We start from the raw sequence: 15,402 nt of genomic DNA on the forward strand, positions 1-15,402 counted from the left end.
TTGAACAACACAGGTTTAAATTGTGCAGGTCCACTTATGGACAGATTTTTTTTAATACAGTATAATGTTAAAAATGTATTTTCTCTTCCTTATGATCTTCTTAATAACATTTGTTTTTATTTTAAGAATATGCTATATAATACATATAACACACAAAATATGTGTAATTGGCTGTTTACACTATCAGTAAGGCTTCCAGTTAACAGTAGGCTATTAATAGTTAAATTTTGGGGGAGTCAAAAGTGACAGGTGGTTGTAAGTGCCCCTTAACCCAAACATTGTTCAAGGGTCAACTATATATTTAATTATAAAATAATTATACAATTATTCTTCTGATCAAACTTTTGCCTCAAAACTTAATGATACATCAAAGTTTTAATATATACTGGTTTAATATGAAGTTATTTAAATAGTTAAATGTAATTCCTTGCTGCTGCACCATTGTTATCATCATCTCCATCACAGATAACACCCTTATATAATGCTTATCATGTGCCCAGCAGAGTTTTAAGTGCTTTTACATTTTTCAACTCATTTAATCCATTTATGACTCCTAAAAGTATTACTATTATCCCTATTTTATAAATTAAAGCAAAAGCACAAAGAGATTAAGTAACTTGTCCAAGGTTACCCAGCTCCGTAATTAGAAGGACTGGGATTCACAAGACCACCTGGGAGATTGAGTCAGTTAAGTGTCTGCCTTTGGCTTATGTCATGATCCAGGGTCCTGGGATCTGGGTTGGGTCCCTTGCTCAGGAGGAAGTCTGCTTCTCCCTCTCCCTCTGTACCCTCCTACCGCCATGCTCTCTTTCTCGCTCTGTACTCTTTCTCAAATAAAAAAAATCTTAAAAAAACAAGAACAGTATGAGATTTAAACTCAGACAGTCCAGCTCCATTGTCCTCTTAGCCACTCCACTCCAATGCCTCTACTACAATTTACTCATCAATATGATATCACAGATCATAACGCTTATCTGGAGCATGATTACTGGTGGCTGATAAAAATTTTAAGAAGAGTTAGTTGTACCAATAGTATAATTACATAGGTTTATATTTTTTATATATTTCTTACAAAAAAACACTGGAGTATGATTGTTGCTTTATGATCATCCTACCAAGATCACATGGTATGGAGTACTAAAAGATCTCTTCGTTTGCAGAAATATAAAATACCCAAGGAACTTTCAAACTGTAATGGTTCTCAAGAAACAGAATTCCCTGGGTAGGGATAATGTTTGCATTTAGAATCTCCAGCATGTAGCAGATTACTTGTATCAGAGCAAGCATTCAATAAATGTTTTCTGAATGAAGACATAGATAAATTCAATACTAGAAGTTTTCTTCGTATAGGGAATAGATAACCATGGATTATGATGTGCCTTTTAGATAAAACTTAAGGAATGTTTCTGACCCTCTTTCAAAATTAATCTAATTCTCACAACTGAGAACTCAAGCTACTGGAGAGTGACCTTTTACTTTTTGATCCACAAACTGTTTACCATGGACAATGGAGAACTACTGTAGGTTAATAAGCAACAGAAATGAAGTCAGTATCTTTTTTTTTTTTATTTAAAGATTTTATTTATTTATTTGACAGAGAGAGATCACAAGTAGACGGAGAGGCAGGCAGAGAGAGAGAGGGAAGCAGGCTTCCTGCTGAGCAGAGAGCCCGATGTGGGACTCGATCCCAGGACCCTGAGATCATGACCTGAGCCGAAGGCAGCGGCTTAACCCACTGAGCCACCCAGGCGCCCATGAAGTCAGTATCTTAAGAACTATTGTCAACAAAGCTTTTCTCCTGTACACTCCATTTATCTTTATCACTAACCTCAGATCAGTCCTTCCACAAGGCCTTTACAGTTTTTTAATTGGTTTTTGTCTCCCTCCTCATTCATTCACACTTTGTGCCTCTACTGTTCAGGTATCTGTGCCCTAGAATAGATACTGGTCCCTGGAATAAAAGGACTAATTTATTGGTTCCAGCCAACAAAAAGGGGTATCTAACAAAGTACCCTTACACTTATCAGACAATCTGCAAATATTTGCTGAACTGACTTGTTAAAAAGAGAGGGAGGCCTCAAGTGTCATTTCTGACAAAAGCAGAATAAAAATGTTTTAAATAGTTCTCAGGTATTAAAAACAAACAGAAATATACCCTATGTTGAGTTAAAATTTAAGTTAGGATGAAATTTCATTACAAGTAAAAAAAATCCCGAGTATTTTTACAGTAACAGTATTCATCATGAACCTGTGTCCACCATGAACCATGTGTTCTGGATGCTATCATTAATTGGTATGATTCTCTCTGAGAGACTGAATAAATCCATTGATAAGTGGTGGATAAAAAAATCAGACAAAATTTGAGAATGCATAAGCTCATGCAAATGGAAACAATACACAGGATACCTTTTCCTTGACTGTGTAGGATTTTTCCCCTTTATGTTGGATAGTAGTTATTTGTGACCTAAGAATAATTTTGGAAAAATTTCTCTATTAATTCTAAAGCTTAGCTGTACTGATCTGAAATTTCGTTTGTTCACAATAAAAGTGAAGTGAATCTGAAAAAAAAATCTTATGCTTAAATTCTTAAAACTTAGTGTTTAAGAAAACCTTTTCTTCTACATATAAAAGCATACTTTAAAAGAGAATCAAATAATAAAAATTACATCATTTTCCATGTTTCAATTTTTCCTTCACCGCCAGGAAATGCAAAGGATTGAGACTGGTATATTTTGGAAATGCAAAGGAGCACAATGAATAAGAGGTAGGGAGGAGTCAGATGACCCAAAGGCCTTAGAAACCTAAAAATATGGACTTTAACTATAAAATTAAGACATTAAATGAAAAGGTCTAAAAAAAGAAAGGAGTAGGATCAGATTTTTCTATTTTTTTTTAAAGATTTTATTTATTTATTTGACAGAGAGATCACAAGCAGGCAGAGAGGCAGGGAGAGAGAGAGGGGGAAGCTGGCTCCGTGCTGAGCAGAGAGCCCGATGAGGGGCTTGATCCCATGACCCTGAGATCATGACCTGAGCTGAAAGCAGAGGCTCAACCCACTGAGCCACCCAGGCGCCCCTGGATTTTCCTATTTTGTCTGTAGGATAAATTCCTAGAAAAGAACTGTTATATCAAAGGGTGTGTGCAACTTAAGTTTTGACAAATATTGCTAATATGACTCTAAAAGCTGCACCTATTTTTATTTCTATCAAAAACATGTGCAGGGTGCCTGTTTCTCCAAACCTTAGCAACACTGGATGTTGCTTTAAAATCATTGCCAATAGGTAAAAAATGATGTAAACCTGCAAATCTCTGCCAATAGCAAAAAATGATGCAAATTTGACTTGAACTTTATTTTATTCAAGTGTATATCATAGTAATTTGGTATGTTTATACATTACAGAATGATCCCATAACTCTAATTACTATCTGTCACCATGCAAAGTTTTTATAACACTGTTATTATTGACTATGTTCCCTATGCTGTACCTTCCCTTACATTCCCATGACTTATTTATAATGAAGTTTGTACCTTTTAATCCCCTTTGCCTATTTTACCTGCCCCCCAAACCCTCCCTATTCTGGTAACCAACAGTTTGTTTTCTGTATCTCAGTCTGTTTTTGTGTTTGTTCATTTATTTTCTTTTCAAATTCCACATATAAGTGAAACTATATAGTATTTGTACTTCTCTCACTCATTTCACTTAGCATAATATCCCCTAGGTCCATCCATGTTGTTGAAAATGACAAGATTTCATTTTCTATAGCTGAGTAATATTCCTGTGTGTGTATGTGCATATGTATATCACATCACTTCTTCTATATCCATTTATCTATCAGTGGACAGTTAGGTTGCTTCCATAGCTTGGCTAATGCAAATAAGTCTGTCGTGAACACAGGAATGCATATATTTTTAGACAAATACCCAAATCTACGATTGCTAGATCATATGGTATTTCTATTTTTAAGTTTGTGAAGAATTTTCATACTGTTTACCGTAACAGTTGTACCAATATATATATATCTATGAACAGTGTATGAGGATTCCCTTGCCTTACTTCTTCACCAATACTTGTTATTTTTTCTTTTTAATAAGAGCTAATCTGACAAGTGTCAGGTAATAGTTCATTGTAGGTTTTTTGGTTTGTTTTGCTTGAAACCAATTAATTCTTTTAAAGTTTTTATTTTAATCACCAGCACTCATCACTACAAGTGCACTCTTAATCCTCAACCCTTATTTTACCCATCCTCCCAGCCATCTCCCCTCTGATAACCATCAGTTTGTTCTCTCTAGTTGAGGGTCTGTTTCTTGGTTTGTCTTTTTTTTTTCCCCTTTGCTAATTTGTTTTTAAAATTCTACATATGAGGGGCGCCTGGGTGGCTCAGTGGGTTAAGCCTCTGCCTTCGGCTCGGGTCAGGATCTCAGGGTCCTGGGATCGAGCCCCGCATCGGGCTCTCTGCTCAGCAGGGAGCCTGCTTCCCCACCCCCTCTCTCTCTCTGCCTACTTGTGATTTCTCTCTCTCTCTCTCTGTCAAATAAATAAATAAATAATCTAAAAAATTAAAAAAAAAATTCTACATATGAGTGAAATCATATGGTATTTGTCTTTCTCTGAATGACTTATTTCACTTAGCATTATACTCTCCAGCTCCAGCCATGTTATTGAAAATGGCAAAATTTTGTTTTTATTTATGGCTCAATAATATTCCTGTGTGTGCGTGTATATATACCACATCTTCTTTGTCCGTTCATCAATCAATGGACACTTGAGTGGCTTCCATAATTTGGCTATTGTAAATAATGCTACTATAAGCAGGGGTGCATGTATCCCTCTGAATTAGTGTTTTTATATTATTTGGGTAAATACCTACTAGCAGGATTGCTGAATCATAGGGTAGTTCTATTTTTAATTTTTTGAAGAAGCTCCATACTATTTTCCAGAGTGGCTATACCAGTTTGCATTTCTACCAAGAGTGCATGTGGGTTAGTTTTTCTCCACATCCTCACCAACACTTTGTTGTTTCTTGTGTTTTTCATTTTAGCCATTCTGACAGGTGTGAGGTGATATCTCATTGCAGTTTTGATTTGCTTTTAATAAGTGATGATGAACACCTTTTCATGTGTCTGTTGGTCATCTGTGTAACTTCTTTGGAAAAATGTCTATATAAGTCCTCTGCCCATTTTCTAATCAGGTTGTTTCTTCTTCCTCTTCTTCTTCTTCTTTTTATTTAAGATTTATTTTAGAGAGAGGGAGAGAGAGTGCACATGAGTTGGGGGAGGGACAAAGGGAAAGAATCTTCGAGCAGCCTCCTTGATGAGCATGGAGCCTGAGGTAGAGCTCAATCTCATGACCCAGGAGATCATGACCTGAGGTGTTTTGAAACCAAGAGCTGGAGGCTTAACTGAATGAGCCACCCAGGTGCTCCAATCAGGTTGTCTGTTTCTTTTAACACTAAGTCAGGTAAGTTCTTCATATATTTTAGATATTAAGCCCTCATTGGATGCATGTTTTGTAAATATCTTCTTCCACTCAGTAGGATGTCTTTTCCTTTGGCTGATGGTTTCTGTGCTAAAGCTTTTTTGATAATAATGTCATTTGTTTACTTTAGCTTTTGTTGCCCTTGGCTGAGGAGACTGGTCCAAAAAAATACTAAGACTGGTGTGAAGAGCTTACTGTCTATGTTTTCTTCTAGGAGTTTTATGGTTTGGATCTTACATTTAAGTCTTAAATACATTTTGAATTTACTTCGTATATGGTATACGATAGTGGTCCAGTTTCATTCTTTAGCATGTAGCTGTCCAGTTTTCCCCACACCATTTATTGAAGAGACTGCCCTTCCCATGTATACTCATGTCTCCTTTGTCTTAGATTACTTGGCCATATATGCATGGGTTTATTTCTGGGTTCTGTATTTTATCCTACTGATCCGTCTCTGCTTTTGTACCAGTATTACACTGTTTTGATTATTATAGCTCTGCAGAATACTTTGAAATCAGGGAGTACAGTGCCTCCAGCTTTGTTCTCTTTTTTCTTTAAAAAATTTTTTTAATTTAAATTAAGTTTGCCTAATATATAGGTTATTAATTTCAAGGAAAGAATTTAGTGATTCATCAGTTGCATATAACACCTAGTGCTTATCACATCAAGTGCCCTCCTTAATGCCCATCATCCAATTACCCCACCCTCCCATCTCCCCTTCAGCAACCCTCAGTTTGTTCTCTAGAGTTAAGAGTCTCTTACGGTTTACCTCCCTCTCTGTTTTTATCTTATTTTATTTTTCCTTCCCTTCCCCATGTTCATTTGTTTTGTTTCTTAAATTTCACATTAAAGTGAAATCATATGGTATTTGTCTTTCTCTAACTGACTTATTTCGCTTAGCATAATACCCTGTAGTTCCATCTGCATCATTGCAAATGGCAAAATTTCATTCTTTTTGTTAGCCGAGTAATATTCCATTATATGTATACACACCACATCTTCTTTATCCATTCATTTGTTGATGGACATCAGCTTTGTTCTTTTTTTTTTTTTTAAGATTTTATTTATTTGACAGAGAGAGATCACAAGTAGGCAGAGAGGCAGGCAGAGAGAGAGGGAAGCAGGCTCCCCACTGAGCAGAGAGCCCGACGTGGGACTCGATCCCAGGACCCTGAGATCATGACCCGAGCCGAAGGCAGCGGCTTAACCCACTGAGCCACCCAGGCGCCCCCAGCTTTGTTCTTTTTTAAAACTACTTTGGCAACTTGGAATATTTAGTGGTTTCATACAAAGTTCAGGATTCTTTGCCTTAGTTCTGCAAAAAATGTCATTGGTATTTTGACAGGGAATTTATTCAATCAATATATTACTTTTGGTAGTATGAACATTTTTTTTTAAAGATTTTATTTATTTATTTGAGAGAGAGACAGTGAGAGAGAGCATGAGCGAGGAGAAGGTCAGAGAGAGAAGCAGACTCCCCATGGAGCTGGGAGCCCGATGCGGGACTCGATCCCGGGACTCCAGGATCATGACCCGAGCCGAAGGCAGTTGTCCAACCAACTGAGCCACCCAGGCATCCCGGTAGTATGAACATTTTAACAAGATGAATTCCTCCAATCCATAAGCATGGTATATCTTTTTTTTTATTTGTGTTTTCTTCAATTGCTTTCACCAATGTCTTACAGTTTTCAGAGTACAGGTCTTTCAATTCCTGGCTTAAATTTATTCCGGGATGCCTGGGTGGCTCAGTTGGTTAAGGGCTGCCTTCAGCTCAGGTTATGACTCTGGGGTCCTGGGATCAAGTCCTGCATCGGGCTCCTTGCTTAGTGGGGAGCCTGCTTCTCTCTCTCTCCCTCTGCCTGCTTGTGCCCTCTCTCTGTCTCTGTCAAATAAATAAATAAAATCTTAAAAAAAATTTATTCCTAAGTATTTTATTATTTTTGATGCACTTACAAATGGGACTGCTCTCTTAAATTCTGATAGCTCACTGTTAATGTAGAGAAATGCAATGAATTTCTCTGTGTTAAATTCATATCCAGTAATTTTACTCAACTCATTAGTTCTAATAATTTTTTTGGTTGAGTCTTTAGGTTTTCTATATATAGTATCCTATCACCTGCAAATAGTTTCACTTTTTCCTTTCAAATTTGGATGATTCCTATTTCTTTTTCTTGCCTCATTGCTGAGGCTTTCAGTACAATGATGAAAAAGTGGCAAAAGTAGGCATACTTGTCTTGTTCCTAATCTTAGAGGAAAAGCTTTAAGTTTCTCAAAAGTTGCATATGATGTTAGCAGTAGGTTTGTCAGATACAGCTTTTATGATGTTGGGGTACATTCCTTCTATACACACTCTGTTAAGAATTTTTAATCATAAATGGATGCTGAATTTTATCAAATGCTTTTTCTGCATCTACTGAGATGATCATATGATTTTTAACCTTTTTGTTAATGTAGTGTATCATGTGAAACTATCTGCAGATGTAGAACCATCCTTGCATCCCTGGAATAAATCCTGCTTGATCATGGTATATGATCCTTTTAATGTATTATTGAACTGAGTCTGCTAATATTTTGTTGAGAATTTTTGCATGTATATTCACTGTGGATACTGGCCCCAAATTTTTGTATTTAGGTTATCTCTGCCTGGTTTTGGTATAAAGGTAATCCTGGCCTTATAAAATAAGATTGGTAGCATTCCTTCCTCTTCAATGTTTTGGAATAATTTGAGAAGGATAGGTACTAACTCTTGTTGAAATATTTGGTAGAATTTACCTGTAAAGCTGCCTGGTTCTAGACTTTCATTTTGGGGAGTTTTAAAATTACTGATTCAATTTCATTACTTGTAATTAGTCTACTCAGATTTTCAATTTCTTCATGATTCAGTCTTAGAATAGGTTGTGTTTCTTGGAATCCATTTCTTCTAATTGTTCATAGGGTCCAATTTTACGTTTAATTTCTTTTTACTATTTCCTGTAATTTCTCTATATTAAGAATTTGTCATGACAACTGAAGACAGGCCAGGTAAATAATATAAATAGAATAGTTTTACTTATGACAGATTGAGACGATCTAAAACCATAACTTACTTCTAGTTTGGAAAAATTAAATTGCAAAATGACAGTGGCTTACTTAATATTTACGGCATTTTACTTGTTATTTTTTCTGTGCAAAATCTACTCCCAATAAAGTTAGTTCCATTAACTTTTTCACAATGCAGAAGTACTTAAAAGGAGATGATGAATATACCTTTTGCACACTTGGGTAAGTATATGTATAGGATTCTAAATTCTTATAAGTAGATCTGCTAAGATAAAGATTTTTTTGTAGTTAAAATATTGATAACTACAGCCACACTGGCATTCAAAAGCTTTGCATCCATTTCTGTTCCTACCAAAAGTGTGGCAAGTAGAACATAGTAGTGTCCTTTACATTTCTAATTACTTTCCTAATTTCCTACTTCCTTAAGTTAGATGTTTCAATCTCTATAATCAAAAATTAACAATGTGAAGTTGTGAGATATGGATAATTATTTACTAAACAAGTATAAATTATTAAAGCAAAAGATCTTAAAATTAATTTCATGTACTTTTATTTGACCAGTTATCTTTATTCATTTGATAAAAAACTGATAACTTGACTAGATGAAAGAAAAAATACTAACAGAACTAATTTCTAAAACTTTGTCTTTTTCATCTATAAACTTTTCATAATAGAAACAGACATATTTTGAGACATGTAAATAAAAGGTACCATAAAAATAAAAAATACTACTATTGGGGCACCTGGGTAGTTCAGTCGGTTAAGCGTCCAACTCTTTATTTCAGCTCAGGTCATGATCTCAGGGTTGTGAGATTGAACTCCATGTTGGGCTCTGCCCTGGGTAAGGAGTCTGCTTAAGATTCTCTCTTTCCCTCAGTTCCTCCCTACCATTCCCCTCCCCTGTAAGTGTGTGCCTCTTTTTCAAAAAGCACACAAACAAAAAATTACTACTAAAAAGAGAAGAAAAAATTTAAATTTCAATACTTACAATCATCTAGATCTAGAAGTGAAACATCTTTGGTAAGAGGATTTCTATCTTGCTTTGTTTTTTTTCTTTCTTTCTCCTATAAATAAGAAATATTTAATTTATTGCACATTCTATTAAAAGAAAATCAATGAAGTAGTTCTTAATGTTTCAAAACAAACTTTTTTTCCTCCAAGGGGAAAAAAAATCAAATTAAGCTTTCTGTATGGTTAGATGGACTGTATTTTTTAATCAAAATTTTTATTTTAACTATAGCATATAGTATTTCTTCTCCACCATGCAAACTGTTATCTTAAAATATTTTGTTTAAAGATTGTAAAGGTCCATCAGTAGAAAATTTAAAGGCAAATAGTTATTTTGTGATCTGACAACTTTTCCTAATATAAAAACTTAAAATGGCTCTTTGGTAGAAAAAGCCTACAAATGCCTTGAAAATAATTTTTAAAGAAGTTAGTTTAAGAAAAAGAATTGCTCAGGGCACCTGGGTGTCTGCCTTCAGCTCAGGTTGTGATCCTGGAGTCCTGGGATGGAGTCCGGTGGTGGGCTCCCTGCTCAGCGGGGGTCTGCTTCTACCTCCCCACTCCACCCCCCAACGACTCCTGCTCTCTCTTTCTCTCCCTCAAATAAATACTTAAAATTAAAAAAAAAGGAAAAAGAAAAAGAAATGCTCAAATAATATAAGTTTAGCTCTGAAATTGTCAAGAGGCTTGTGACAGATTAGCCTTTCTGAGATGTAATTTGTGACAGGCACTGTATTAGGTACTTTATCTTTCAACAGTGGGTTCCATCAGACTTTTTTAGCCAAAGGCATTCATTAAAATCTACAAATGACATTTTCAGGCTCTTGCTGTTAAGAGATGAAAAGTATTCATTTTCTTTCTTTACTGTTTTCCATTGGGGAGATTAAGTATTTCAAAACATATCTGCACATACTTAGGGTTTACTCTATCTCTATCTATTCAGTTTGGTCAGAGATTCAGAAAAGATGTGACATATACATAAAGAAAAAAATATATGTATATAACGTATTTTTCTTCTCTTAAAGGACAAATTAAGTACAGTAATGAGTAGTATTATGAACAAAGATGGACACAGATTAGGATGCTAAACAGATGTATTTGGATCAAAGTTACTTATCTTTATAATCTATACTTTTTGTATCAAATCTTCTCAAATTAAAGGCCCAAACTTCACTTTTTGCTAAAATGTTTTTGTTCATTTATTCAATCTTTCATTCATCCAATAGACATGCATAGCATGTATCAGATTCTGTGCTAAGCAAAGGAAGTAATACATCCAAGGCATAGTTTCCGCCTTCAGGTAACTTATAATCTAATAAAGGAGTTTATAGCTTATCTCTACATATTTTTACAAGTATTTCTGAAATATGCCTCTAACTATAGAAAGGTCTCACTAAAGCAAAAGGTACCTTACTATCATTTAAAGTCAACAGCATGTTAGAGCTCTTATGACAGTGCAAATACATGAATAAGAGTAATACATCAAATTCCCTGTTAGGTAACATTTTAAAATGACCTTAAGTTCTGCTAGTTTTTTCCTTTATGCTAAAACTCAAAACAAATTATTTGCAAGTATCATAGAATAACTAAATACTAACAGTAACAAAACACTAATACTGATTTTCTTCATGAGAATAATAATTTCTGCCTCTGGAAACCTCAAATTATCTGGATGGGTTTTCATTTTCACTCATTATTTAAAAACAAAAGAAACAATATTTGCTCCTCTTTCCATACCTAAAATGAAAAACAATTTCTAGGGTTGGGGAAAAAAATAGAAGAAATGTTAGTTTTGAGCTGGAATTTAAAAGTAGCAATAAAGAGAAACAGGTTGAGAATGAAAATGCCATCTCAACTAGAATATCATTCCTGTGAAGAAAGAACATTACAAAAAGAGCTTAACACCATGTGACTTATCAAAATACTATGCTGAGCACAATGGGTATAGCTTCCTATAAGCTACGATGGTGCATGACTGTTTTTACGGAACTGTAACCTTCCTACCTGAAAAATTAGAAACCTATCAAATCAAGATAAAGTTAAAGCTGGAAACAAGTCTATACCTTATTTTCTACTTCACAGCTAAGAGTGTGGAACAATATCTATTAAATATACATCAGGTCACATACAACACAGGACAGAGCTGCATGTGAAATTGACATAATCTCTTATTAGAATTCTAAAACAGAAGGAAAAAAAGGCTCTCAAAAGGACAGAATTTCACTGACTTTCTGAGAAGAGCAAATAACCAGTGACTGAAATACAACATTAGCAATAGATAACGGTCATTTCTACTGAATTGAAAAAGCCTTGCATTCCAAATCAAGGCTATAAAAAGCTTCGTGATGTGTTTGGCATTCTTCTCTTATATTATATTTCATTTTTCATTTTAAAAAATCCATAGTAAGTTAAAAACATTTTCATACTTAAAGGATCTACTATAAAAATAAAAATCTGAATTCTAAACAAAGAAGTTAAGAGCCCTATTCCATCAAACATTTCTCCATTTGCAATTCATCTTGGTAATAGAGACAGAACCTGGGTAAATGCATATAGGACTTGAGGCAGGAGATTTTTCTTGCTCAATGCATAATTCATGTGCTCCGCCTGCAAAGTGTGTAAAATGAGAATTTCACACCGCAGCATGAGCCATGGAGCTGCAGAGAAAAGGCAGATGAAATCATATTTTACTGTGTGAATTTTATTTCTTACCCTCCCAATATTTATACAAAACCATCATTGACAAACCAAACACACTGACAGATCACCCACTGTTTCCATTGTGTTAGTACTTGAGAAGAGATCAGGCTGAAAGATAGACAATTTGTTTTTGTATATTTTTTTAAATAGAGGATTAGGTTTTTAACAGCTGAGTGACTGTATTAGACTTTTATAAGGACAACAGTAACTGATCTTAAAATCTCACTACAAAAATACCTCGTTATCAATTCATCACCCTCAAATCTCCATTTTGTTTCTATGGTATTCGATTATACACCTCAACACATCAACATTTTCAAAATAAAATACAAAGTCACAGGGTTAAGAAACTGATTTCTACTTAATATATTACATTTCAAGTACTAAATAAAGATCCTGGAAATACTTATTAAGCTCCAAATAATACAAATAAAAATATGTACTAATATATCTGTAAAGATTTTTTTAATGTACTATGCACGTTCATTTCATGCTGATTAAAAAAAAAAGCAAGTAGAAAAAAAGATATGAAACAATAAGCACCAAATACACTTCTAAAGAGGAAACCATTGTAAAGAAGATTGAAATTTAAAATGATAAAGCAGGATAAGTGATATGTAAAGTTTGTCAAACTCATATTGTACTTTGAAATCAACAAAAATTCAAGGCTAATTTCTAGCCTCACAGGGCAAGATATTTGCATGAAATATTTTCAATTAGAATTATCAACCAAGGACAATTTAATGACTCTCTTGCCTTCAAGTCATCTAACAAATCTGATTTTAAAAATCTGAGGCTCACACTTACATTGGGCTTTAAAACAAAAGTATGTTGCCAATAAATTGAGACTTCTTTCTAAGTCAAAAGTAGTCTAAACTGTTAAAAATATCTTCCCTATAATATTACATCTACTTCAATAAGAAAGCTTCTTAATGACATTCACTTTGATTTTAAAAATCTCAATTGAAGTGAAATGATATTTCTGTTCTGGAGAACTTAAAATATAAGCTAAATTGGGAACGACAGAAATTGAAAGAGGCAAGGTTTTGAACTGTCAGAGTAAAAAACCAATACTCTACAATATGCACAGAAGTTATATAATTGCAAAATACATAAATACTTGTAAAAACACAAGTAAACTTGTTTTGTATTCCTCAAATAGGGCAGAAAACCAATCAGAAAATAGTTTCTTTCACTCTTATCAATTACCTATTTCATAACACATGCCAATTTTATCTTACCCCCAAAAATCTTTCACGTGGCAGATCTTTTACTAGGCATATCTTAACATTTACTAATGGCTGGACAGACACTAGTCACAGTAACAGTAACTGGTCTATAGAGCATTTAAGAGATTTAATCCCTCCCCAAAATGGACCAGTGAAGTTATATGAAATCCATGTAACCTGTGATAAAGTCTACTGATAGCAACTCAAACACTGCTGTGTATACATATGTAGTACTGTTTTTCTGCACATCTAGTATATATATATATAAATCCTAATTTTGACTCAAATAGGAAATGCTCTTAATATGAAATGTTAAGTGCAAGTATGTTATATGTTTATTCCCATTGACAAATTATGCTTTACACACACTTCATATAATTAAAATGTTGCTAATATTTACAAAGAAAATGCATAGAAGTTATGTACAATAAATTGTAACCATGGTTTAAAATTTCTATCATTTAAAAAAAAGGTTATTTAAATCTTTGGCAGCTGGTGCATAGACACTGAAGATAAAATCAGAACTATTATACTACAGTTAAGGCATGAAGAATAGGCTAACAAGGTGATAGTGGGAATAACTATTATATGTAGGAACACACTAATATACTGTCTAGTTTTTTTTGTTTTGTTTTGTTTTTTTTTCTTTTTTTTTTTAAGATTTTATTTATTTATTTGACGGAGAGAGATCACAAGTAGGCAGAGAGGCAGGCAGAGAGAGAGAGGAAGGGAAGCAGGCTCCCTGCTGAGCAGAGAGCCCGATGCGGGGCTCGATCCCAGGACCCTGAGATCATGACCTGAGCCGAAGGCAGAGGCTTTAACCCACTGAGCCACCCAGGCGCCCCAATATACTGTCTAGTTTTAAAAATATCAAAGCCTAGATTCAATTAAAACAACTCAAAGTCTGATAGCTTTTTAAAAAACATTATTTTAAATAAAATTGTGACCATCTGTTCTACACAAAATTTTAACTACAAGTAGAATATAACTTAATTATATCGGTAAAAAATAGGATAAAGTGATATAAATGTGAATCTTTTCCTGATACCATGTGGTCTACATTACTGATTTTCCTTTTCACTCTTCTATGTTAAATAAAATATTTCCCTTTACATTGTGTAAACTATGGGAAAGCACTTAAAATATGGAACTATTAAAAGTAATTTTGTTATAGGTATTATTTGGAGGCAAAAGAACTATTTCATAAGAAGAGTTAGACTTAAAGTATTTTTTCTATCAAATATATTTCAGAAAAGAACACCTACTAATAAAATATGTCTGCCCAACTAAAAAAAGTCACTGAACAAGATAATCTTTCTTTGGTCATTACTGACAATATCTGATCTAAAATGAGGACATCTTCCAATTAGTAACACAAACAAACAAAATGCCAGAATGTATGACTGTATATAGTTTCATGTTTTATGGTTATGCTGGGGCATGGTGTTGAATGACACACACCTCAAGAACACAATTCAACAGAGGTTCTCCCTCTTTTGACTGTCTTTACACCATTCACATGGGTAATACCTTCTCATCAGTAACATTTTTTATTCCATGCATTCTCAAATAGGAGAGACCAGAAAGACTCCAGTTGCTCCAGTGGGAAAGCATACAGCATGTTAAGAGAACTACAAATATACAGTCCACTGGGATTAGAACACAGGGACCACAAAGGAAATAGAGACCAGAAAGGTAGGTTTGGGCATGCTAGCCTACTGATTTTTTATTGAACTAAGATGATAATGGGGCATAACATTATGGGTAACCTTAACATTAATCTGGCAAGGACTGGGGTTGGGGATCTGAGGATGACCAACAGCAATGGTCTAAGAATTGAGGTAATGGAGAGGTAATCTAGTACGCTGGTAGTAAGAAAAAAAGAAACAGATATGAGAGAATCTTAGAGAATCTCTAAGACTTGGCAACTTCGTGAATATACAGGATAAAGA

The 15,402-nt window shown here is 34.3% G+C and overlaps 1 protein-coding gene across 2 annotated transcripts in view; it reads right to left on the minus strand.

Moving 5' to 3' along the window:
- The window catches only part of AP3B1 (adaptor related protein complex 3 subunit beta 1), a 348,039-nt gene that overhangs the window by 75,484 nt on the left and 257,153 nt on the right, over nucleotides 1–15,402 (minus strand). For both annotated transcript variants that reach the window (XM_047731751.1, XM_047731750.1), the window contains one exon: nucleotides 9,505–9,580. In XM_047731751.1, coding sequence (XP_047587707.1) covers nucleotides 9,505–9,580 — 76 coding nt within the window. The remainder of the gene's footprint in view (nucleotides 1–9,504; nucleotides 9,581–15,402) is intronic.

The sequence above is a fragment of the Lutra lutra genome, chromosome 5, assembly GCF_902655055.1.
Source record: "Lutra lutra chromosome 5, mLutLut1.2, whole genome shotgun sequence".
Classification (NCBI taxonomy): domain Eukaryota; kingdom Metazoa; phylum Chordata; class Mammalia; order Carnivora; family Mustelidae; genus Lutra; species Lutra lutra.